The sequence below is a fragment of the Sceloporus occidentalis genome, unplaced genomic scaffold, assembly GCF_023333645.1.
Source record: "Sceloporus occidentalis isolate IW3139 unplaced genomic scaffold, rSceOcc1.0.p SCAF_1, whole genome shotgun sequence".
Classification (NCBI taxonomy): Eukaryota; Metazoa; Chordata; class Lepidosauria; order Squamata; family Phrynosomatidae; genus Sceloporus; species Sceloporus occidentalis.
In genome coordinates, this window is record NW_028316981.1 from 158,720,584 (window position 1) to 158,747,965 (window position 27,382).

Below are 27,382 nucleotides of genomic sequence, written 5' to 3' on the forward strand. Positions count from 1 at the left end.
GGCGAATCTTTTCCAGCAGGTCATTCCAAGTTTTTGGAGCAGTGACAGAAAAGGCCCTCTGGGAGGTCACCACCAGTCTGGTCTTTCTAGATTGTAAGAAGTTTTTCCCAGAGGATCGGAATGTATGGGAAGGATTGTATGGGAGGAGGCATTCCTTCAAGTAGGCTGTTCTCAGGCCATGTAGGGCTTTATAGGTGATAACCAACACCTTGTACTGAGCCTGGAAGCTAATAGGCAGCCTGTGTAATAACTTTAGAATAGGTGTAATTCGGTCAAACCTAGATTTTCCGGTGACCAGTCTGGCTGCCATGTTTTGTATCAATTGGCACAAAGGTTGCCCCATGTAGAGCGCATTGCAGAAATCAAGGCGAGAGGTTACTAGAGCATGTACAACCGTTTCTAGGTCCCGCTGCTCCAGGTAGGGGCACAACTGGCGTATCAGCCGAAGCTGATAACAGGCGCTCCTGGCTGCCGCATCAATCTGAGAAGACAGTTGAAGCGACAAATCCAGGAGCACCCCCAAGCTGCGGATACAGTCTTTCAGGGGAAGTGTAACCCCATCTAGAACTGGCGAACTTATCTCCATACCCGGATTGGGGTTACCTATCATGAGTACCTGCATTTTATTTGAATTCAACTTAAGTCTATGGTGACCATTATTATGATTATTATGTTTATTATTATTACATCCATGGTGACTATTAGTATTATTATTACATTCACGGTGACCATTATTATTATTATTATTATTATTAAACTTTATTTATAAAGCACTGCACGGTTACACAGCACCGTACATAGAATAAATAAAATGGACCTGCCTGTGGTGTACATTTCTAGAAAATGGAATATAATACAAAATTAATACACAATATAATTCAGCAAAAATATACAAACAAGAGATTAAAAGGGTCCTCCTTTTCCAGGACATGTCCTACATATTCCTCTGAGGAAGTAGACTGAAGTCTATAAAAGCCCATGCTGCCAATTTCTTTCAGATAGTCTCAAATGTGCTACAAGATCTCTCTACATTATTATTATTATTTCGAAATTCTTATTCTTCTTCTTATTATTATATCCAAATGCAGTCTTAAATCTGGGAAAGCTCATGCTGCCAACTTCTTTCTTTCAGTTAGTCTCAAAGGTTCTACAAGATCTCTCTCTGCATACTGATTTCACCCTTCTGTCCAGGAGGAATCCCAAAACGCCTTCCATTTTGAGTATGACTTACTGTTTTATCTTTCTAGGAGTGTTTTTGTACCTTTTGTTTGGTCATGTCCTACCTTTTTTCTTGAATGCCCTTGTGATGCCTTGTCCTCCTTTGCATCTTTGACATTTGGTCACCCTGCTGACACACTGCAGGATTGATGCAGTTTGACACCATTTCAACAGCCAAGGAATCCTGAGATTTGCAGTGTGTTGAGGTACCAGAGCTCTCTGACAGAGAAGGCTAATTGTCTCATGAAGCTACAAATCCCAGGATTGCACAGCACTGAGCCATGGCAGTTAAAGTTGTGTCAAACTGCATTGATTATGTAGTGTAGGTGCAACAAGAGAGCCCTACCTGGCTGAAAATGAGACCAGTTGAGCTTTGTGGGGCTTATTGTGGTTGTGTGCCTTCAAATCCTTTCCAGATTACGACAATCCTAAAGTGAAGCTGTTGTAGTTTTTTCTTGGCACATTTCTTTAGAAGGGTTTCTCCAGTGCAATCTTCTGAGGGTGAGAGAGTGTGACTTGCTCAAGGTCACCTGTGGGTTGCCATGGCAGAGTGAGGATTTGAACTCTGCTCTTCAAAGTCATACTCCAACATTCAAATCACTACAACACAGTAGCTCTGGTTTATTACCTCCTAGCTGTTGTTAACAGAATCATGTTGCATGGCTTGATGCAGACAAGACCTTTTGGGCAGGCCATATCATAGATCCAAAACACACTGCAGAAATAATCCAGTTTGAGACTGCCTTAATGCCCTGGCTCAATGGTAGGGAATTCTGGGAACTGTAGTTTTATGAGACATTTAGCCTTCTCTGTTAGGAAGCTCTGGTGCCACAACAAACTACAATCCCACGATTGCATAGGATGGATCCAAGCAGAGTCAAACTGCATTATTTCTGCAATAGAGATGAAGCGCGTGTCTCGCTTGTATATGTCTTGCTGGGAAGCAGTTGGGGGCAGGGATGTAGTATTGTACTCTTGTCTCGATTGTCCTGTCTTGGCATCTTGGGTCATCGAACTGGCCACTGTGGAACAGAATGCTGAGCTAGATAGGCCTTTGGCTGTTCTCCATTGGCACCAGCTTCTCAGCTAGAAATGCGTCAGCCATCCCTTCTCTCACTACAGATAGATAACTTGTTTCTTATTGACTTAGTGTGGTCCAGTAATTCAGATAAATACCTCTCCTGGTAAGTGTCTTTCTACTCACTGCAATTAAGCTCCGCTCTTGTAATTGTTTAGCTTCACTCCCAACTGCTTTATCTCATGGCTGTTCTGTTGCATGTTAACTTGGTAGCTAGGCAGGATCATACTCATGGCTTGCATAAATCCTTTCCTTGTTGTGACTTCTCATTTCATCTCTAAAGCATTTGTGGAGAACAAAGTTACTGTCTGGATCCAGCTGCTTGTGCATTTGCAGTGCAAAGATAAAGAACAGAAAGTGGAGTTTTTAGTATCCCTTCTCAGTGAACCTTAGGAACAGTAGTTCTCTGTCCGATTGCCACAGAGCTCTCACCCCACTGCAAATTTCTAGGACTCTTTGTGGGGAGCTAAATAGGTTTTTGTTGGGTGCCTTAAAGTTGTTTCTGACTTAAGGTGAACCTATCATGGGGTTTTCTGGGCAAGATTTGTTCAGAGGGGGATTGTTTTTGCCTTCCCTGAGACTGAGAATGTGTGTCACATTCCTAAAGTCCCCCATTGGGTTTCCATGGCTGAGCAGGAACTCAAACTCTGGTCTCCAGAATCATAGTCCAGCAGTCAAACTGCTACACCACTCTGGAACTTCTAAAATAAATATAAACTGATAAATTTATAGGGGCCATGGATACCTCCCCCCTTTGTTCTTTAATATCAGTTTTTGTAAAACTGTTACTCCCCACACTTTTTAAGTATAAACACCATACAGAGGAGTGTGAGAGGCTCATTTACAAGGGAGGTAAAGAAACTATGGCTTGCTTTTGCCATCTGATCAGTCTCAGGCTTGACAGTAAGTGTGCAGATATTGTACTTCTGTGGTACAACAACGTAATGTGAAAAGATCCTACACATTCCAAAATCTATAAATGTATCAAATATGTTTCATAGCAGGATTTTCACTACCTGCGCTCTCCTTGCCCTTAATGTATTCAAGGATCAAAATAATTCAGAGTTTGGCAGTGTTACGATTTCCAGATTCTGTCAGGCAGCATGGCCAATTGTAGTCACAAAAAGTTACTTTGCCAAGTCCTGGAATGAATTTGTAGACTAGGGATTATGGAATGTAAAATTAGTCTCTCTCTCTCTTAAATTATGACTATCGACAAGATCCAAAGAGAATGGAACTAGCAACATAATGTAAGAAAGTGGTTGGGCCTAGAAAGAGAAATCTAATCTGATTTTTCCAAGCAGTTTGCTTTGCTTAAAAGTTGCTAAATGGTGAAGACGTAACAGTGGAATGGGACAAAGGCGTGCTCAGATGAAGTCACTAGATTGTGTACCTTTTGAGATCTCTTCTATTTTCTGGGCACTGTAGAAAAGCTTCTTTGAAACAGTGATAATAGGACTTTTTTCCTGCTTTTACAGTGGATGGACAGTGTATGTTTGTACTCACTCCTTAAGTCACTGTTCCATAGCACAAGCTTGGAAATAAATTCCACTTATGAGGCAATGCCTTTAGTCAATTCCTCCTCTTCTCCCACAAGGTTGGTAGACAGCAGATGCTGCAGAGCCCTTATTCCCTTTTCACTGTTTGAGAAGCCTTCCAAGGAGAAATTCATAAGCCCCACATTAACCATATTCCAATGGTTCCCTTGTCAAAGGAAAACCAGCATTGCTGGTGTAATTGGCTGTTTATTATTATAGCAGTGCAGTCTGGAATAGGGGAAGCCAGGCGGTGGCGGTGGCGGTGGCGGTGGCGGCTTCTTCTTCTTCTTCTTCTTCTTCTTCTTCTTCTTCTTCTTCTTCTTCTTCTTCCTCCTCCTCCTCCTCCTCCTCCTCCTCCTCCTCCTTTTTTGGTGAGATAATTTTGTATTTTGGATCATCCTTCTCCCCATTCTTATTGTGTGTGCTGTTTTTGCAGCCGCAAGCTAGCAGTAAAAGACTGTGATTCTTTTCCAGATCCCTAATGGGTTGCCATTAATCACTGTGTCCACATTCATCTTTAGCCTGTTCTGCTCCCTGCTTACATTATCCCTCTGAACACGCAGCCTTTTGAATTAGTCATCTTCATGAGGCATTAATGTAAGAAGGACAATTAATTCACAGCACCACATGTCTCAGTTAATGGAGATTCAAAGGACAAAGCAAAGTCATTAAATGATACCAGATGATGCAGAAAGTGATTGCCACTGACTGGCAGACTGTGGCTGTTCTTCTGGGAATATATCTTAATGCAAACAATATATAAAAAGTATGATGATTGACTGGGCATGTCAATAGGTAGTAGTGCCATTTGGTGGATGCAGTACCACTTGCTTCTTTATTTCAAATACTATGTTCTTATAACAGAGCCCCATTGGATTAGATGAAAGGTCAAAGTAATCCAGTATTCTGTTCATATAATGGACAACTGCATATACATATACTGCAGCCACTGACTCACAAACCATAAGGTTGCAAGTTCAATACCCGCCAAGGGCTCAAGCTCGACTCAGGCTTGCATCCTTCCATAGGTCGCTAAAATGAGTACCCAGCTTGTTGGGGGGCAATTAACTTACAGTTATAAACCGCTTATAAACTGCTTAGTCATTATGAAGCGGTATATGAATGAAGCTGCTATTGCTATATTGCTATATATCCAAGAAAGCAATACATAGGAAATGGGGGGGAAAGCCCAATCTCATAATTCTGGAGCAACATATACTGAGATCCTCTGATCCTTTCTCTGATCTTGAAGGTAATGTATAGCCCTCATGCCTTGTACCCACTGATAGCATTATCAACCATAAATTTGTCAATCACTACATCTTTCAGCTTTAGAGGAAGGCAATGGCAAATCTCTTCTGAAGAAACTTGCCAAGAAAATCCTGTGATAGGTTTGTTTTGGGATTGCCATAAGTAGAAAATGACTTGAAGGCACACAATGAAACTTTGACTGTGTAGAGCATGAGCACTGTGGTTTGCTTTAAAAGAAATGGGAGTGTCACAACATCTGATTATCTTGATGAATAACCTCTATTTGGGACAGGAGGACACAATATGGAGAAACAGAATGGTTTTCCATGGGCAAGGAGGTTAGACAAAATAAAGAAAAAGTTCTTTAAAGAGATCCCCTGTTGAATTTTATCCATTAACTGCAAGTATAGTATATTGTTTTATTACTTTTTCCCCAAAATGCACTTAAAAATCAGCCTTTATTTTATAAATTGGTTTAATTTATATGCAGAGCATATATTATTATTAAACAGATATTACAGAGGAAGCATGTGTGAAAAGGGGGGTATCAAAAGTTTGATGTGCAGATGACACCATACAAGTTATTACTTGCAGAAAACAGCAAACACCTAGAATGGCTACTGAGGAAAGACAATGAAGAAAGTGCCAAAGCAGGGTTACAGGTGATTATTAAGAAGACAAAAATAATGGCCATAGTTGATATTCATAACTTTACAATGAACAATGAAAACATTGAATTTATTAAAGATTTCCTATATATTGGCTTTAACCAAAATGGGGACTGTAGTCAAGAAATCAAACTTTTGGGCCATTTTTCTATTTTTAAGTGCATTTTTGGGAAAAAGTAATAAAACAATATACTATACTTGCAGTTAATGGATAAAATGCACCAGGGGATCTCTTTAAAGAACTTTTAAGAAATCTTTTAGGTGTGTTGCCAAAAGAAAAAGAAAAAGAAAGCCATTAAGAGCCTCAAAATGTTATTGGTTATGAAAATGACACATTTACAACCTGAAATCTGGCATCCATGGTCTATGTGTAAAAGTCTAGAACTGTGCTAAAGTTCAAACTGGAGTGATAAAACTATCCTAGATATAGCAAGTTAAAACTTTTTGAAAACTACACATTTATTCATTCCACTTCAGATTTCAAACAGGCATTGTTATACCTTTCTTTCAGATTTTGATGAAAATTAATGCAATTCCTTATTCAGGATTGTTCAGGAAGGTGGCGCTTGAGTGGGTTTGTGAAATTCTGAGAAGTGCTTCAAACTTTACTAAAGATTTCCCGACCCACTAAAGTCCATAACTGCAATTGTGTGCCTTCAAGTTGTTTTCGACTTATGGCAACCCTAAAGTTAGTGGGTTTTTCAGGGGCGGAGAGTGTGCGACTCATCCAAGGTCATCCAGTAGGTTTCCATGGTAAACTAGGAGATCGAACCCTGATCTCCAGAGTTGTAGTCCAGTACTCAAACCACTATACCACACTGGCTCTCAAAGATGTCTTATCCATGCTTATCAATGCTTACATTTTGAAGCTAGAATGTGCCCAGTACTCCAGTCTTTTCAAAGGGCATTTTGTGTGCAACATCTATTCCATTCATTACGGAATATGACCTGATAACATCAGTTTACAGGTTATTACACAGATAGAGACTCTTCCATGTGGAGACAGCAGATTCTTTTTGTTCTTGTGGAGTTGCTGTGGGAGATTCTGAGAACATTTTTGGTGGTTTTGGTCAGCTCATGCTGAGAGAGGAAGATCTGAGAAAGAAAAGAGAGCACAGGGTGTATAGAAAAATAAAAAGAACCAGCCAGAGAAGGCAGAGGAGGAGAGAACTGCAGCCAAGCGTTCTCACAAAATATTCATCCGGCAGCCACTTTGGGGCCAGAGGGAGGTTCAGTATTCCAACCCAGGGCTGTGCAGCAGCAAACAAACTTGAAAGGAGACACTCACTTACTGGTGCAGGAAAGCACTTCATCCCCTGTTTTGTTATTTAGAGACTTACCCTTAACTCTATTATTTATCTGAATTGTTCCTATTTCTTCTTTTCTTCCTCCATAATAAATTAATGCTTGTCAGCAAGCACTTTCCTTAGCATTTCTCCCAGATTCAAATTGTTATAGTGATGTTTTTGGAAGGTGAAATTTTTAAAAACCCTCTGTACATCCAGGCTGCTTATATTTATAACAATTTACAGCCATTCTGGATGTTCTCAAGAGTAATAACTAGGGCAATCTGGCCTCTAGAACAACAACAAAAGCTTGCCTGCTCCTGGCCTGTGTCAAATTAGTAATTTTTTGAGAGAGTGCAGTCCTATGTAACCTTACAAGTTCATGTTTCTTTCTGTGTGCATTAGCAGTAGTGCTTTGATGAGGAATTCATGCCCAAGTAAAGAAAGTATGGTAACCTATTTACTCATGATCAAAAATTCCAGAGTTTTCTTTGCTGTTAAATAAGAAGATTGAAGATGGAAGCAGTGCAAAGGTGTCAGCATTTTGTCACCTGTTTTTCCAGGTGCAGTAATGCCTTATTGTAGACAAAAGTATGCTGGGCATTTAGAAATCTCTGCAGAAATTGAATGTGGATAACTATAAATCAGCATTTTGTATAGCATGTTTATAGACCATAACACATTGAATGTTGTATGTCAACAACTGTGTGTGTGTTGATGCATAATATGTTTACTCTTTCCTGCACCACTTGGTTATTATGAAAATTAACATGTAGAGGGTGAAGATCATGTGAATTGCCTTGAGGAGTTTTCTTGATAAAAAAAAAGTGGTGTAAAAATGAGTCATTATAGAAAACTTGCTTGGTACCTTCTTGAAGTTCTCCTAGTCGATACAAGATTCCTGCAAGACCACAGCTGGCCCGTTCTTCATTGGTAACTTATTTTCCACTCTTTGAATAAGTTGGTGTCACCAAATGTTTTGCTGTCACATGGTTTTAGGGGTGGACATAGAAATGATTATTAACTGTTATGAAGTTGACTTTGATTCATGGTGACCCTATGAGAGACTTCCAAGTCACCCTATCCTCAACAGCACTGCTTAGGTCTTGCAGACTCAGGCTGTGGCTTCCCTGGTGGAGTCTATTCATCTGAAATAAAGCCTTCCTCTTTTCCTACTGCCTCTTACATTACTAAGCATTATTGTCTTTGCTAGTGAATCATGCCTTCTCATGATATAGCCAAAGTACAACATCCTCAGTTTAGTCACTTTTGACTTCTAGGGAGTTTGCTCTCGGACCCATTTATTGGTCTTCTTAGCAGTCCACGGTATCTGCAGACCTCTTTTCCAGCACCGCATGTCAAATGAGTTGATTCTCTTCCTATCCAATTTTGGCACTTCTACTAAACTGAACACCCTATTTAGAGTGTCACGTACTAAATGTCTTTTTGTCAGTGACACTAGCAAGGTCTTCATCCCAATTGTGTTAATGAAGGAAAGAAAGCAGAAAAGTTTTGTTCTTAAATCAAATACACATATTAGCTTACTTGCTAATTAGCTTACTTGCTGTTCACCGCTATGATCTTTGGAATAGCGGTATATAAATAAAACAAATTATTATTATTATTATTATATAAAAATGGTAAACAATCCCTCCCTCCTTCCGTTTTTTACATCATATTATGGACATGAGAACTACAGGTGCTAATTTAACCATCACATAACTTTTTAAATATCAGCATTGTGTATTGCATGTTTTGGTGTCATTAGATAGTAATTCTAGGCATATCCAAAATGCTTTCCCTTTACTTCACGAGTCACCACAAGTCTGGGATGAAGTATATTAGGACTACCAAGACAAAGAGCCAAGTGCTCTCATCGGCAAGCAGCATCTGAGTTTAAAGATTGTTCACACCCAAATCACGTAAAAATAAAAGAGAAACACAGTTATAGTTAGTTGCTGTGTTTACCATGCTGGAGAGAGTGAATATAAACTATTGTTTCAATTTATTATTTTTATGTTGCTCATTCTTACCACACTCTTCTGTATTAGACTGTTATTCATATTTTACAGCTGGAAAAGTCATAGCTAACGGATTGTGACTTGTCCATGACCTCACAATGTTTCTATAGCTGTGCATGTATTAGAAACACAGTCTCTTTGCTTGCAAAGATTTAGAGGCTCACAGTAAGAATAAATAAATATCCCATTTCCAGTGTTAAAGACTGGTTTGTGAAGTTTCTGGGCAACACTCACCTTTTTGGTCTATATGCTATATAGTCATTTCAGTTTTGCTCCCAGTGCTGCTGATAACAGCATATAAAATGCATGCACCCCCCCCTCTTGCATGTCTCTTGAATGCAGGTGACAGTCAGCTTTGAATGCAATCATTTTATGTACAACTCTGTACGTCTCCCATGAAACCAATCTCACTTGAAAACATGCATGTGCATACATGTACTTCTAAATATAGACAAATGCTGATGATCTAATCTACACCAGATTCCCTCTGTTCAGTTAATGCACAGGAAGGCTCAAGAAGAAAGTAAGATTAGGTATCCCCAGCCAGGGTATCCGAGAATATCAAGGGTCACGTATTCCATGTACTAGCATTCTTACTTTGAGCACAGGACAAGGAGGCCAGTGGTGTGAAAGAGTGGTGCCATTCCAGTTGGTGTCACCCAGTGCAGGTGCCTGAAAAGGGCTGGGGGCAGTGGCAACAGACTGCTTTGCCCTCCTTCCATCCTGCTGCCTTGCTCACCTGCCCATGGCTGCCTGTTGCCTGGCCAGACTGCTGCTGGGGGGCAAGCAGCTACGCGAGACCCTGAATGGAAGGCACTGCTGCTCCTGAGCAACAGTCACTGCTAGGGGGGAAGTTCTGTGGCTTTTGGATGGTCTGTTTAGGGTCTGATGTGGCTGCTCATCCAGCGGCTGCACAAGACCCTACACAGAAGGCCCCACAGCTCCCCAGCAGCAGTTGGGGGTGGGCAATGCCTTTTTTTGCTTGCTCAGCAGCCACATCAGTCCCAACAGATGTACTGGCCCACTGGGTGTATACTCCCCCTGGGTATCACTCAGTCTGGTCCGCACTCTCCACATCCTTCTAGTAACACCCCTAGTGTGAAAGCAGGGCTGGTTTAAGATATTTTTCTGCTTGGGAGATGAACAACCTATATGCTCCTTTTGTGGTACACAAGGCACCTAAACTCTGCAGCTTAAGGAAGGTGTCTTACCTTACTTCATAGCAGGACCTTCCCTGATTGAGAACATTTTGTATTTGCATGCTCAGCTTCTTCCAGTTTAGGGGTGCCTCCCCCAGTGTTTGTAGCTGTAATTGCTAATACACTGAACTCCACACACGGAGTGAATTATTGCTGCCAGCAATGGGATGCATTCTTCTGTTACCATGGTGCTGTCACAGTAAAGCAAAATAACAGATCATGCTAATTGTGGTTCATGCCCATTTTCTGCAATAACGTGAAGGAGAAAAAGGCTGAGTCTCCATAGTCGAGATCATCCTTTATATCATTGTTAAGAGGAGCAAGTTTTGATATACAATGCATTTGTCATCTTGTGCTTCCTATGAAAATGTGTACATAGTACAGATACCAGAGAGAATTCAACACTTTATACACTTGAAGGCATTCAGAGATCGGTAGTTGGAAAAAAAATTATAATGGCACAATATCAAGGCTTTTGATTCTACTAGATGATATATACACTGGCATGGCGCATACAGAGATGTGGGTATGTATATATCTATATATATATGTACATATATATATAATAATATATATCATATTTTATATATAAGAAATACAAAATGAGCATGAAATAGTAAAAATGGACAAACAAATGGGAGGAAGGTCAAATTTGATCCATATCTTCAAAAGCTTTCAAGGAGAAAAGTAAAAATAAGCCCCCAAAATGAAAGAAAAATAAGGAGGAGGAAGAGGATCCTCAAAGCCAAGAACTTTTTAGAAAGGTCCCCGGGGGCATGGGGCAACTGGCCATGGCAGAAAACATCTTTGGGAAATTAGGGCCTGGTTATTTTCAGAAGGCCAAAACAAACTATTGCCTGTTCTAAATAAAGATGCCCAGACCAATAAGGATCAAAATAAAGCTTTAAAAAATGACAAGAGTTTATTGCAAAAGCTCTTAAAGATAAGGAGAACTTTGGCCTCAGGTGCTGCATAAGCAGCATATCTAGCTTAATGTTGGGAGATGAGGCTGAACTGGGACAGAGACTGAGGCAGGCACTAGATGCTGTGGGACCAAGGCTGGAAGGAGACTAGTTGTCTCTTAAAATGGTGTGGGTATGTGGGCAGAACCCGTCTGGCAGCTTGCCTTAAAGGGCATCAAACACTCATCAGGCTAAAGAGTTCAACAGACAGTTTGAAGACCTGGGGACCCTTGATTGATTCTCAGGAGAATGTTGAGCTTGCCTTTTCTCTCAACACTCACAGGCTCATAAGGCATGGAAAGAGCACTTAAGACTCATATTCTCTGCCATTTGGCAAGGCTGGACATACACTAGCCTACCACAGAGATCATCTAGATATCATTGCTTCATCCCTTCAGCCAGTCCACATTTCAAGCTTTATTATAATGTGAGTTGATCCACTTGTTTAGGTTGCTGAGGGTGTGGGTTAGCCCCAGCTGAGCTATCAAAATGACAACAGAAGAACGTATGCTATCTATCAGTAGCAGCTGCTGCCATGAAAGTTGATCTGAAGGGTTGCTTCAGTAGCCCTGGCTACTAAAGCCTCCTTAATCCCCATCCTTATCCAGCTGTACACATATACAACATCCTGAGGGATAAAACGTGCCTTCCTTCTCTCAACAGAGCTTGGCAGACAAGGTCGCTTCAGGTTTTTGGCCAAAATAAATCTGAATAAACCTTCACCCAGATAAGGTGGTGGTTACTCCTTTGATTTGATTATGTGGCTGGAATAATTCTGTTGTATAAGCCATAGCAATTCTTAATGCGGTTTTAAAAGAGTGCTTATTCAGGGGTAAGGGTGAGGAGTAGAAAGCTGCCATTTTTGAAAAGAGGTTGGCTCTGTCATAGTATCACCACCAACCTGTCTTCTTCATCTTACTCAGGCTGGGAGCTGTGGACTTTATGCACGGTAGACCAGGCCAGGGCAGAAACAAATGTTAGGAAAGGAAATCCAAACCATTCTGCCTTAACTCGACTCCTCCCAGCCTGTGAAAGTTCCATTCCGAAGGAAGTCTTCTGTTGTGGTTTAATTTTTAATGCAATGGTTGGCCCCAAAGCAAACTTGGTGACTGCCCCATGTCACAATCAGGTTGTAACATGGATGTTCCAAAATAGGACTTTTGGATTTCTTCAGAGTGAAACTAGAAGGCCTGTCTTCCAAGACAGACACTTCCCTGAGCTGTTCTTTATTTTGGTGTCTGCTGACAATTACATAATTAGCTTTACAATAGCTAATTAGCTTACATCTGGCCTGGAGACCCTCTGTGTTGTTTTGACAGTTGGTAATTACTTTCCTTATGCTCACCAGAAGGTTTTAGCTGAAAGGTAGGACAGGCTTTGTCTGTCTATGGAAATGTAAGGGTAACACATTTTTCTCCACATCAAAAAGCAGAAATACCCTTACCACTGTCCTAAAGGTTCTCACTGCTATTTTAAGTGCCATGTCCTGAGGCCAGCAGTCAGAAACTGATATGGGTCACCCACTACACTTCTGCACAGCCAAAGAAATAACGGTGGATTGTTTCTGCCTGCAGGACTGAGCTAAAGGTTGCCATGCCACTGTAAAGAGGAAACCCAAGGTGAAATGCAGGGCAGACTGATTTGTTCTCTTTTTAGTAGATGCAGAACCCTGAAGCCAGATTCCTGCGAAAACAATCTGGTGGTGTGTCCCATCGACTGAGGAGCCTGAAAAACGGCAGGCTTCTCTATGAACCTTAATACTTGAGAATGTTCACATAACTTCTAGGAACATGCACAGAGGGGCCACAGAGAGCTTCATAATGCTGATGTTTTAAATTTTGGAACAGCTTACCCACTAGTCATTCATCAGCCTCTCATGCTGAGGGACAGGGTGTTTGTAGGGATGGTTGCGTTGGAGGACAGACAAGACTCCAACCCAGAGCAGAATCTGGGCTGAACCAAATGACAAACTGCTAGCTGGATGAGATAAGCAGATGATAACCTGCCCCACGTAAACCACCCTTGCAATTCAGTCATAGTTTTGCTACAGGGAAAACCTTGGAATGGCCTCCCACAAAACACAAGAAGGGTTGGCACGCGGTGAGTGGGTGAGTGGGTGGAGCAGGGGGAAGAAAGGGGACTTATGCAGCACCTCCTTTGGACAGATGGATGGATTCCTCAAAATGGAACAACATGGTGAACATCCTGGCTAGTCCTCCTGTAGGTACTTCGTGGCATCAAGATTAAAAGAGTGAGGCCTCTGCACAAGATGGCTGCCTCCACACAAGGCTTGGTATGGGCATGGAGCAGGATGGAAACAGAAGGAGGGACAAATTGACAGTTAAGATTTCTCTGTGTGTGTGTGGACTGAAGAAGGCTGTGCCCTCACTCCCGCATGACCTTTGAGAAGGTTCTCCTGGCAGCTTTTCTGTTGAGTTAAAAGTCCAAGGGCATCACTGGAACAGGAGCAGAAGCCTGGAGTGGGCCTGGCAGCCCAGAACCTCCTCTCTGTCCAGCTTACTCCATGTGCGTATCAAGGCCTTGGCCTGGGGTGGCGGGTGGTTGAGGAGGGGCTGGATTCAGTTGCCTCTCCTGGGAGTCTGAGATAGGAGCCCTGGTAAGTCAGTTGGCAGGTTCATGGGCTGGGCTGGGCCAGGGCTGCTCAGCATGGGCCCTTCCCTTTGGTAGTGTTAGTTGTACATCCAGTTGTCAATTAGCAGGTAAAGTCCTCGAATGTCCCCCGGGCCGGGTGGTGAGGTAGGATGTTGGCTGCGTACGTCATGCCTGCTGGGTGGCCTCTGATATTCTCGCATGGATTCTGGGAAGTAGCAGAGGGAAAGCAGAGAGAAGTATAGACACAGTCATGCAGTGGCCATGAAATCAGCATGATACATATGACTTAAACAAAGAGTGGGGTCATAATCAGGGTTTGGGGGCTTCAGGGAAGAGGCTATCAGTGAGCCCTGTTAACTGGCAAGCAAGACAGTTTATGACCTGAAGAAAACAACTGATACTTCTGGTGCTTTACTCCAACTTTGAATGGGGACTAATCCCATGGCCATGCATAGAGGACTCTGAAGAAGGATGAACTCTTGACTCACATAAGGATGCCTAGGAGGAGGAGAAATAATACCACAGAGCCCCATGTTATCACTATTGTTCCTCTCCTCTCCTCTCAGTCCCCATACAAATCAAGAAAGGCATTACTCTTTCATCTCTGGGACTTTAACTTGGCCCATTTTATCAGATGTTGGTGCCAGGCATTGTGACAGGACAGAGAATTTTCTATGGATATAAATACACACAGAGCCATATTGGTGGCATGCTCCAAAGTTCATAAACAGGAGAACTCAGCCTTAGGGTCCCTGGAGAGTGTTCCCTAGTATCTCTAACCTGGGGCCCTTTCACGCTACCTAATTATAGCTTACAGCGCAGGAGCTGAAATTCTGCAGGCCTGCAAGTGTGGTTGAACTGCAGCTCCAAGCAGCATAGCCAGTGGAAAGAAATGCTAGGAATTACAGTCCCTCAACATATAGAGGGATCCCCATTACTGTTACAGAAAGAAACCCCCATAAATTTAGTATCTAGATTCACATAATTACACCACTGGCAGAAAGTAGGACTTATATATTTCATGAAGTCACCTTTCCAATATTTGGAATCTGATGATAGGTATTTAGAGTATGAAGACCCGGCCCCTTTCACATTACACAATCATAGCACTATGCTTCTGCTTTAACTGCTATGGCTCCATCCTATGGAATCCTGGGATCTGCTGTTGAATTAGAAGGATTAGGAAAAGATGGGAATTCTGAACTTCAAATCCCTGTTGGGAATTCTAAACTTTAAACTTCGTGGCAAAGCTAAACGTCAAATCCCAGGAATCCATGATCTAAAGCCTGGCTGTACGTTAAACTATAAGTTGTATTTGTTGGGGGAAGCTGAGACTGCTATGAACCTGATAGTGTTTGTGAATAAAGCTAGGCCACTGACTGCAGACATTAAAGGTACTGGTGGATGGTGACCTGTGACAAGGAAATGTATTACATGATGCAACTGAAGATACTCACATGGCGCTTCACATCATCCAGGCTCAGGGCAACACCTTTGTCACTGTTGTTTCCTTTGTGTTTCTTCTGGCACTTGCCACGGCGACAGAGACGGAATTTAATCACCTGGATATGGAACAAGAGGGAGTGCTGTCTTTTGGACCAATGTGAAAATCTTGCAGTCAACAACGCAGGATCTTAAACATTGTGTAGTTAAAGGACCCAAACTTTTATAATATAGACGTAAGCATACACAACCCTGATCTGAATCGGGATCAGCATACACAGATGGGGAAGGTTTAAACCTTTCTTCATCCTATCTTTTGAATTTTAATTTAATTTTTAATCTTTAAAATAGATAAACATCATTGTGGGTATTTAAGAGTTGGGGAAATTAGCTGGTGTCAAAGGAGGTTCTCCCCTTTTAAGCCCCAGAGGGCATGACTGTAAAGTAAACACCAGGAGGAGGAAAGGTGTATCCCTCCCCCATATGTGCATGTTGGTCTCAGTTGTGATTGGGGCTACATTTGCTTGAGAATGAAAGAGAAAAGGATTTTAAGCTCTAAGGTAATTTTATAATTTAAGGTGTATACTGTATATACTCGTGTATAAGTCTCAAAATTTTAGTTAAAAAATTGACCCCAAAAATTGAGTGTTCATGAGTCAATGTAAGTACTATACTTTAACACACACACACACACACACACACACACACACACACACACACACACACACACACATATATGAACCATTCCCTGGTGAAAGACAAGAGTGTAATCTGTCCTGAAAGCACTGACCTCTATACTGAACCCCCAAAGGTTAACTTGAGTAAATAGGGCTTATAATGAAGGAAAGGGAGGAGGGAGCAACAGAGGTGCCCAGCATTATGGGCAGTTTCTGAGCAGTGGAAAAAAACAGGATGAAGATGGGCTGGTCAATATGATGTTACTGATCTGGGAGCATCTTTGCATAATAGGTACAAGAAGCTAAAACTCTGGACCACCAACATCTTGCTGGCATTATTTCAATATATTTCTATGCCACCTTCTAATAACAGTTCTTAGGGCAGCTTGCAGTAAAAGAGAACTGATACACAAATCCCTAAAATCTAACTGTAGAACGTAAAACAAAACAACAGCAAAAGATAAAGCGAATTACACAAAAGCCACAGCAATATCAGAAATGCCAAGAATCCTACACTCTAAACATGTTACTCTACTTCCTGTAAGAGAAGTTAAGATTTAAACATTAAAAAACTTAGGAACATTTCTAGGAGATGATTCACACTAGAACTTGTACCCCTACAAGATGACCAGCATGCAGAAATCCTGAAAGAAAGGGAGGATTTGCAACTTGGTAAACTGTGAGGAAGGGCCACTTGCCTTTCCCCATCATTTATGATTATATTGATACCCCTCTCTTTCTTCAGAGTATTCACAGCACCTTCTTTCATAAAGTTCTCACAGAGGTGAGGTAATTCCCTGTCCAGGGAGTTGACAGGCTTGACCTGCTTCAGGCTTTATGTGCCTCAAACCATGCCCTACTGCTGGACCATATACAAATCTGTGACCCTTTGCCCTCTGTGTTCCTGAGAACCAAAACTCACCTCATAAGCATAGTCAAATAGCTCAAGCACCGTTAAAATACTGGCTCCAATGAAGAGCCCCATCTGTCCCCCAATATCACCTGTAGACAAGAAGGAAGGAAAACAATAATGATTGGAAAATGTCATCTAGCATTTTTTCTGGTGCCTATCCTAATTTCTTTTGTGCTTCAACATTTAGTTCTTCTCCAGGTTAGAGTGAGTGACATCAAATTACCCCAATCTCTGTGCTGAAGGGGTGCAGAGAAGGGGGGGGCATAGTAACTTTAGAAGTCCTCTGAGATATTGGAGAAGTTGCCAGTTTTCAGATATTTTACTTTCCTGCACCATCTAGTATTTTCCCTCCAATGACTTCTGAATAAAGTCAGTGCTTTGGAGCATAATTTTTAGGATTTCCATTGACCCTCTTGCATGATCCCCTACCATCCTCTTCCAAGCTTACATTCCAGATGCTGTCAGAGTACAACCCCACAGTCACTGGCCACACTGGGTGAGGAGGAGAACTGTAGTCCACAAAGATATGAGATAAAATAAAATATGACCCTGACATACTAAAGAAGGTACCCGCCTAGGCCCTTTGCTTGCTCAGACCCATCATGCCCTGCCTAAAACCCATACTTGTACATGGGAGGAGTGCACCTTTGGGTACAAAGACACCCCCCCCCCCCCGAGCCCTCTGCTCTCTACTCTTGCCTATGCTCCAGCCTTGTGTCATGTCCTTGCCTTCCAGCTTGGCTTGGGAGGTGGCAGCTGCTGACTATGTCCAGGGCTTTTTGTGCTCACCTTCAAAACAATGAGAAAAAAGACTGTACTGGTTAATTTTAAAGAATCCCAGCTCTGTCATCTGCATGTATTTGCTTGTTAAGTACAATGAAAGGTCTAGAAACTCACTCTGTGTGTGGTATATAGTGTGCTTGTTTGTGTGCAAAGCAAAGCTAGGATTATCAAGATGTTGTAATCTAAACATGATTCCAGACTCCTGTCTTTGCACTTGTCAGGCACTGCTGTGGAGAAATCCACAATGCATGATGCGTGCCTGTTTTCTAGACTGCAAGCAGGCCCTGAACATAGCTCAAAGTGTCACCAACCCAGGTTGGAGGCATGCAGGATCTTTATTGCTAGGGGGCCAAAACGGATGTTCTCACCCAGAAGTCCAGCCACTTCATATGCTTTCTTCTGCTCAATGGTTTCATAATTCAGAGCCTCAAAGAAAATGTCCAGTACCAGGATGTTCTCCCTGAATGAGAGGAAGAAAGGATGTGAGAAAGAGACCCTTTGGTACTAAAACAAGCATTGACAAGTGCATCACTGTCCACAATGGACCCTATGGATTCCTATCTTCCTGCCCCAGCACCAGCAAGGACATTTATCTGCCCTAGGGAATCTAGCTGTGTCCAATACTAAAATGGTGAGAGAAGGTGCCACTTCACAAAAAGGTATATGTAGCTGTTTGCAGGGAGGCCAGAGAAAGTGTGAACATCAGTTCCTTGGTACATCAGGATAGGAAGGACAAGAGTTGTATGAGTGGGCAGCTGGAGGTGGAAGGATCTTCCTAGATGGGGCAATGAAAAAGTCCTTTCATACTCTGGAGTGTGAGCCTGACTGGCCAGTGGGCCTTCTCGAAATAAAAGGGCACTGAAAGGGTTGTGACTTTACCTGAGTAACAATGATCTTTGCTCTTGTGCCTTTCTGAGCATTACTTGGCTCTGCCTTCCCAGAGGTATTGTCCCTCAGGTCCATGACTCTGGCTTGGCTCCTGTGCCCTGGCCAGAGCTTGAAGAAAAATAGGTTTTGGGGGGTGGTTTACAACTCCCAGAGTTTGCCAGCAAGCATGGCCATAGGGAGCCCAAGATGCCAACTTTCGTATGTTTTGCTCCTGACTCACCTCTGATTACATCCTGCAGCTCAGAATTGGCAATGAATTTTGTGAACTTGGAGTAATTTTTGTTTGGGGACTAATCACAATGGTGTAGTGCAGAAACGAAAAGTAAAGAAACAGGGTTGGTAAGTGTGTTGCATTGCGGGAGGAGGGAGACAGAGATGGCAGGCAGGAGTGCTCACCCAATGTACTGTTCACTCTTGTTGTACTTCTTAGCCAGGTATTTGGCTGACGCTTTGCTGGGGATCTTGACCATGGACAGTTCCTTGCCATAGCGGGTGACATTGCATGGCATCTCACACACACAGTATTCACTGTCCCTCTCCACCAAAAAGTCTGAAAGTAGGGGAAGAAATAGGAGAAGCCAATTTAATATTTAAAACAAGATTAAATCAACAATTTTATTTAATTGTTTGGGGGAAGAGATGGGAAAGATCAGTTGTTTGGACACAGAAGTTCCCGAGTTTTCTTATACAAAGCTTCTGAGGTACCAGTCTACCAACTAGTGGCTAGGTCTGCTTTCACCACATGTAATGCAGAAAGTCCCCACGGCTAGCCTGGGGCAATGGATGGGGGACTGTATGCACTTGCATAACACAGGCACAGTGTTTCCCTTTCTTTTCCCCACCCACTTCACAACTCATCTCATTGCACCATTTGGTGTGTTAGTGGTAGAAAGAGGAGAAGTCTCTTTACAACTCCTAAACTCCACCGGTCAGCATAGGGCTAGTCATGCCTGCTAGGGATTCCTGAGAACTGTGGTCCAAAAGACGATCTCTTCCAGGCTCTGGGTAGTGGATATGGAGTTCTCTTGGGAAAGGTGGAGTGGACAGATGGTTCTCCTTTTGCACTTTCTTCCCTGGCAAAATAATGGGAGTACAGGGGTGGGAAGCGAGCAAGGATTCAGCAGGGCCGGAACAGAAGCCAGTTAGGCACCTGGGAGAAGATGCATGGGAGGCCTGTGAAAGCTGCAGGCAGGTCCTGGGTTGCCCATGTTTGGCTCACAACATGAGGTGCTTCTACACCCAGGTCAGGGGTGGGCCACTGTGGCAAGTCCAGGACAAACCATCTGCCCCAGAGCTCTCTGGGGACATGACAAGACTTTGATATATGTCCAAATACAAAACCAATGGTTATATTGGTTGTATTGCATTTTAGTGTCTGTTTTTAATTGTAAGGGGTTGGTTCCTGAAGCTCACCTAGTGACCCCCCCATAGGCACTCACCAGTCACCCAAAGCTGCTCATGTCCCCATTTAAAAAAACAAAAACAAAAACAGGTGTCATTTTTAAATCCTCCCAAATGTATACAAGCATGAAAGACCTCTAAACCCCAGATGCTCCACCTCCTCTCAAATACCCTCTTTTTTTTTTGCATTTGTCCTGCAAAATGGCTACCAGAAGTGACATGACATCACTTCCAGACACCATTTTGGAGGGAAAATGCAGAGAAAAGAAGACATTTGGGGTGGGGTGGGGTGGGGGGCTACAGGCTGCAGGGCAGTTGAGGTATATGCAGAAGATTGCCCCCTGGCTCCATGCAGTTGCTCACTCTTGGTCTGCAACTACAATTTCCAGAATCCCTCAACCAGCTTAGCCACTGGGAGAATCAATCTTGGCCCTTTTGTACATGACAGCTGTTCACAAAGAAGGCTGTCTTATTTGCAAGTTGAACTCTGGTTAACCCAATTGTGATAATTTTGATGTTTGGAAGCAGCATTTCTCTCATGACCTGGTGGTGCAGTGGTTAAATGCCTGTGCTGCAGCCACGCACTCACAAACTACAAGGTTGTGAGTTCAATACCAGCCAGGGGCTCTGGGTGGACTCAGCCTGGCATCCTTCCCTAGGTTGCTAAATGAGTACTCAGCTTGTTGGGGGCAATTAGCTTACACTTCATAAACCACTTAGTACATCGGTAAGTGGTACAGAAATGTACTTGCTATTGATATTGCTATGACCAGATACTGGGTAAACAAATAATCCCTGTGGACATTCTGAATGTCTTGAAGAAAGAATACTGCACCAGCTGGATGTGGGGACTAGCAAAGAAACCTATTGATGCTTACCAAGGGCTGGGTCTGCACACTCCTTGTACTGCTCAGGCGTGCAATAGGGAGCATCACCTGCATGAAGACATAAAATTAAAGCAACAGTCACATCATAAGACTATGATGATGATGTCCCCATGAGTAGCTGTTCTGACCTTCTGCATTAACAAGCAGTGAAGGGATGGTACAATCAGCAAGATTCTGCAGGAGTTGTACGTACATTCATGCATGCAGACTGCATTCCCCGACCCACAAAAAAAGCTGATAGTGGTGGTCTTGGTGTTGTGGTCCCTCCCAAAAGATTACTCTGGGGGAGCTCAACATTCATGTCGACACTGCTGGATCCAGGGTCTCATACTCAGTAGGACATCCATGGAGCTGTTCCAACACATTCCTGGCTGCAACAGCAGAGTAGGACGCTGATAGGAGAATGTGCACACACTAGTTTTAGTTTTCTCTTTTGGGCAACAGAATTGTCCAAAAATCTAGGATTTTACCATCTTCCTCTTGCCCCAAACAGATCACTTTTCTTGCCTAGATGAAAAGCTCTTCCAGACAGAACAAATGTGTCATTTTCATGGACGGTTCCTCTGCTGTATTTCCCTTTCCTCAGATCCAAACAACTTTCTCCAAATCACAGGATTTTTTTTTTTTGCTTTATTTTTCCACTCTTTTCTAACTTTTTTTCTCTTTGCAGCATAAGTTAAAAAAGAGAAGAAGAAGAAGAAGAAGAAGAAGAAGAAGAAGAAGAAGAGAGAATATCTGTTGCATGCAATTCAATAAGGGCACCACCTTTTCCCAGTAGCTGCACTGTAGTGAAAACAAAGTAATTAAACAAGGTGTTTTCTTTGTATCTCTAGATCCATTTGGGTTCACAGACTTGTTGCAAGACAGAGATGAAAGAAAGCCAATAAAATAAAAAAAAAATCAAAGCACTTGTTACATAAGCAAAGCTAGATCCCCGTCTAAGCTCCTATCTCCTATCCTTTTTCAGCTGCCAATCTTTCTGCCTTGATTCCATATTGTTCTCTGGTAGCCTAGATACCAATTGACAGGTTCCGTCAACCTTTGGGAAAAGACAATTCCCCTCCTCTTTTTATATCTGTGCTATTCTTCTGTCTGGCTCTTCATGAGATGTGGATAATTAATTCACTGTTTCATTTTAATTATGCTAATTACATCCCTTGAAAGGCCCCCCTCCCCTTTTTTTGTTTAACAGGAAAGATTGAGTACAGACCCGGGTGGAGTAGTTAAGGGAGCCTTGGGGTCTGTTACTTCATGAAGTAGAAATAAAGTGTGGGAGTGATTGTAATTATGCAACACTATAATTAGGAAAGAGCAAAAAGAAAGGGTACTTTTAATGAACATTTTCAGTTGCAGTGAAAAGACACCCCCACCCACTTTTTGGTGATGTTTGGTAATTGCTTTGAAAAGTAATGCAAACATTCATCTGTCTGGAAGCACTTCTTTGACTCTGAATGTAAAGTTGGCCTCAGATTTTGTATGTAGTCAGATCTGATTAGTTGTGATATGATACAGTTCATTATGGCCCCACACAGACAGGCCAAAATAAAGCTGCTTCGGGTCACTTTGGAGGTATGCTTTTTAAATGATGCATGTGTTTTAAGAGTCTGGAAGCTGCGCCAAAGCCACAATCCAGTCCTAAGGACTTGAGCGCAGCTTTGGCACAGCTTCCAGACTCTTAGGACACATGCATCATTTAAATAGTATACCTCCAAAATGACCTGAAGCAGCTTTATTTTGGCCTGCCTGTATGGGGCCTATGATTCCTGATGGTCTGGAACAGTTCATAGGGCTGATCCAGAAAGAATTGCCCTCATTTTCATACAGCAACATGTGCACTCAGTAAAATCATCATATCACCAAGATAGATTATCTAGCAAAGATTGTGATATTTACTACTTCAGCGCTACTCAAAGTGGTGGTCCAAAGATTGGTGTTGGTCCATGAGACAACTGCTGCCAGTTTCTGCCAAATTTCCGGGCCGGGGGGGGGGGGGGGGACAAAACAATTGTAGTAAATAGACAAAGATATGGTGCTGGTCTCTGGGATACTGAAAAAAAGAGAAAAAATTGCTAGTTTCCTATATCAGTTAGCTAACTGATGTGGGGAACCAGCAGTGAACTACATGATCCTTAATTGGCTACATTTATCCAATGTTAGGAAGAGCATAACATATAAGTCAGAAGAGCAAAATTATTCAGAAGCAGCAGCAGCAGATATATGTGGCTGAAAACTATTATGGGTATGGTGGTGAAAAGATTAATATTCTCACAATCTGTGCTTTTAGATGGATTCTTCCTCCCTGGAGTATTAGCCTGAGTATGAAATGAGGAAAACACTTGAGGTAGTCAGTTTAAAAATGATATGTGATTGTCATCAAAAAATCCAAAAAATACCTTCCAAGAGTAATGATAAAAATTGATCTGCATTTATATAATATTCATTTGCATTTAACATAATTCCATAAATGAAATATCTCAGTTATATTCTTCACACAAAGACTGGAGATCCTGAAGCAGTCAGCTACATGACTGTATTATGCAAGAATTGGGACATCTATCTCAATACTACTTATTCTGGCTGGCAGGCAGTCAACTGTCTGTCTGTCTGTCTGTCTGTCTGTCTGTCTATCCATCCATCCATCCATCCATCCATCCATCCATCCATCCATCCATCCATCCTGTAATAAGTGATGGCTCCTCCTTGGATGTTTTCTTGCCTGAATACTGGATTAAAATTGTAGGCCTATTAGAAATTCTAGACATTGGGTTGAATCCAGTCTTAGTTGTGTTTGGAAAAGGGATGCTGAAATCTATGGGACAAATTGCTACTGGTGGCCCATGATTTCTATGGGTCTAGTGTAAACATGACCAAATTAGGATCCAAACCTTATGGTTCTTACTTAAGAGAAGATGCACTTGTGGGTAGCCAGTTCTCTTGGCACCTTCAAGGAGCCGTCCAGCACTGTCAGCAATCAGAGAACAGAAGTCTTGTGCAGTAGAAGATCTGTCTAGAGCAGGGGAGGGCAAAGTGCAGCCCACGAATCTAGGGAATCATAATTCTTCAGTGCACTGATTAGTATCCTCTGCAGTGTGTTGGTTTTTAATACCTCTCTTCTTGTAGGCCTTGTCTCAGGTTTCATCCCTCCCAGGGCCAGCCCTACCACTAGGCAGAGTCAGGAGCATCACTAGGGCAATGTGGGGTGTGTGATTTGCACTAAGAGACACTCTGAGGGGTGGTACACCCTGTGGGACTGGTGCAGCTGTTGGGTGAGTGAGAAAGGGTGCTGCCTCCCTTTCTCAATTGCTCTGAAGCTGTGCCAGACCTGGAATGGGTTGCCAGGAGGCAGCAGCATCACCACCCATCTGTGACCACTGGTGGAGGGGTGTGGTACCTTCCATTCTGGGTCTGGTGAGTGAGCTGCTCTGTCAGACCCAGAATGGGCCATCAGGAGGCTTCAGAAGGGGTGTCCATCAGGAGGGGCAGAAGGGCTTCTTCATTGTTGTGGCTCTCTTGGCTGAGGGAGCCAAGGCAGAGGAGAAGGCTGAATAAGAATCTCCACTCTCCCCCCCCCCCCCATTCTTTCCTGCTGCCTTACTTGCCTGGCTGCCCAGCCATGCCCTGGCAGACCTTTCTGGATCTGTCTGAGCTATGGCAGGGCAGCTGGGGGGGGGGGGCAGGTGAGCAAGGCAGTGAAAGGGGAGGAAGAGTGGGGCAGTCTGCTGCCACTTTCTGGCAGACTTTTCTGGGCACCGCACTGGGTGACACCAACCCTAGTGATGCCACCGGGCAGAGTGATGTGCCTACTTCATGCAGCAGGTTTTGGGTTTGTCATGAGAGGGCCTCTCATGTATCATGATTATTTGAAATGTGATCTGGAAGGCAGAGAACCACAGGTAGTGTCATTGACTGGTTGAGCTGAGGATTGGGAAGGGGGGTACCACATGCTGATGTGTTTCAGGCATCAAAATGTCTTGGGCTGGGCCAGGTCCCTCCAACTTACCAGGCATGTGCACCATGCGACAGTTGCAGTTCTCCACCAAGTATCGAGTTTCACAGTCTATGCGGCAAGCTGTGATGCTGTAGGTATCATAGAAATCGGATTCCATTGTCACAGACTTGCATTGGCCCCAGGGTGGAGGAAGATAGAGGAGCTGCACAAGAGTGGAAGGAGAAGGAGTCAAAAAGGCAATATTTTATGGCTCCCTCCTAGAGGAGGGGAAGGGCTCATCTTGGCTCATAATCCAGATCAGAGATCAGACATTCTCTTCTTCCTTACAGACATGGCCCCGTAACTACATGTGAATTATCCAAAAGTAGGCCAAACATGGCAGCAATCAAAGCACACTGGACACCCCTAAATATGACCCATGGGCATACATATTCTAAGCAATGAATCAAGTGTTGTGCAAAAAAGCTAATTTAAACTTAGAACAAGAGGACATATGACACAGTCCTTGTATGACTATTACAAAAACACTACAGTTGAGAGAGTTAATGTATTAAACCTCTGCCATGATTTTAAAAAAACCCTTCTGTGAGTGCAAGGGATCATTCAGGTTGAAAAATGGCATGCAAATATTTAATTTAAATTTCATTACATTTTTTTTCTCCTGCCTCTCCTCCAGGGAACTATACCGGGTTCTCACCTCCTTTCTTTACCTTCACCATAACCCTATGGAGAAGGTTATGCTGAGAGGTAGCAGCTAGTCTAAGATCACCAAATGATCATCATGTCTGAGCAGGGATTTGGACTCTGGTCTTCCTGGCCCTAGCCCAATATTTGAATACCACAGTGGTTACCTTGTACCTACTTGCAAGTAAGCATGCAAGTAGAAACAAATCTTGTGTAACCCTTTCCTTAATCTGATAGATTTCCACATGCATGGTTTTTTTTTGAGGTAAATTCAGTAAATTCAGTTACCTATATGCAATTTGAAGTGGTACTGCATCAGAAAAGCTGTATCATGTGCTTTTTAAAAACACATATACACATGTGTGTGCATGCTCACACTCACACACACTCTGGTCTTAAGTCAAACCCTGATTTTTTGGTCACTAACACCCCTTCTTACTTCCTAACTTGTATTTTCCCCTGGGTTATTCATAACTGAATATCCCAGATGAAAGAATTAACTCTCTTATGTTTATGTTGAAGATGATGGGTAATCATTCTGCACATAAACATACAGTGAAAGAGAAGTTAAAATCCTTTGTTTTAGATCCCCCTCCAAACTCTGATGATAAACTAATGGTTTATTCCTGTACATGGATGTCTTTATTTAGAATATTTCTATATATTTAATATATATTTATATAATATTTTCAGCAACAACAGAAAGGTTCTCAGAGCAATTTAAACAATAAAACAGGGCTATCATAAAATAAATAACATTTTCATAAGTATTTGTCTATGCAGTATAAGGGTGGAACTTAGCAGACATTGATGCTACCAAACCACTGTTTATGTCCATTTCATCCCACTCCCTGAACTCAGAAACAAAGCCACATGCTCTGTTAGATCTATGTTTATAAATATTTCCTTGCCCCAATTATTTTATTTTAACTTGTAGTGGACTATTTGTGGCCCTCCCATTCCTGTTGGACTGTAGTTCCCATCAGCCCCAGGCAGCATAACCAATGGTAAGGACCAACAAGAATTGCAAACCAACAACATCTGGAGGGATTCAGGTTATACACCTTTGATTTTCTGTACCACCATCATCCCTGTCATCAACCTAGACAGTGGGGTGGCACATTTTTTCCACTGGTTGCCAGTTTGTTTCCAGGCACAATTCAAAGTGCTAGTTATAACCTGTAAAGCCCTATATGGCTCAGGTCTAGGCTATTTTGCAGACTGTATCTCCCTGTATGAGCCGGCCTGGGCTCTGAGATTATCAGGAGAGGCCCTTCTCTCAGTCCCACCACCATCACAAGCACGGCTGGTGGGGACACGAGAGAGAGCCTTTTCCGTGGCTGCCCCTAGACTCTGGAACTCCCTTTCCAGGGAGGCCAGAATGCCACCCCCCCTGTCTTTCCACCAGCAGACCGGATTTTAAAACAATTTTTTAAAGAACAGGCTGGGGGGTGCATTAAAAAGCTTTTTATCTTTTAAATGGCATTTTATTCTTTTAACTTGAGGTATGAACTGTTTTAATACTGTAAATGGTTTAACTCTATTTGTAATGTTCACTTTTTGTCTGTTTTTAATTGTGTTGTTCTTTTAAATTGTGTGCTGCTTTGAGTCCCAGTGTTGGGGGTCTCCTCTTCTTACCCGTTGCTCCTGGCAGGACACAAACGTCTGGAAACCGGGGGCCACCCCAAATCCCAGCTGGTCAATGAAAGGTGGCTCATCCTGGCTGTGGATCTGCACTTTAATCCCAGCTTCAAATGAGGTCTCATCTGTGGCAGAGAGAGATGGAGAGTAGAAAGCAAACCCAGGTGACTGAGGCAGGACTCAGGCTCTGAACCAGGAAGCATCCCCCTTCCCTGATTCTGCTGCCTGTGATCCAGCCTTTCTGTCTGCACAGATGGGAAAATGCATGAAGCTGCAGGGAAG

General features: G+C 42.7%; 1 protein-coding gene across 3 annotated transcripts in view; it reads right to left on the reverse strand.

Moving 5' to 3' along the window:
* Positions 1-10,545: 10,545 nt before the first annotated feature.
* LOC149322508 (acid-sensing ion channel 1) overlaps positions 10,546-27,382 on the reverse strand; it is a 257,089-nt gene continuing 240,252 nt past the window's right edge. For all 3 annotated transcript variants that reach the window (XM_089478948.1, XM_089478932.1, XM_089478940.1), the window contains 8 exons: positions 27,098-27,225; positions 24,827-24,977; positions 20,818-20,874; positions 18,935-19,088; positions 18,019-18,110; positions 16,877-16,956; positions 15,292-15,396; positions 10,546-14,039 (listed from right to left, as the gene is read on the reverse strand). In XM_089478948.1, coding sequence (XP_089335074.1) covers positions 13,935-14,039; positions 15,292-15,396; positions 16,877-16,956; positions 18,019-18,110; positions 18,935-19,088; positions 20,818-20,874; positions 24,827-24,977; positions 27,098-27,225 — 872 coding nt within the window. In that variant the 3' untranslated portion in view covers positions 10,546-13,934. The remainder of the gene's footprint in view (positions 14,040-15,291; positions 15,397-16,876; positions 16,957-18,018; positions 18,111-18,934; positions 19,089-20,817; positions 20,875-24,826; positions 24,978-27,097; positions 27,226-27,382) is intronic.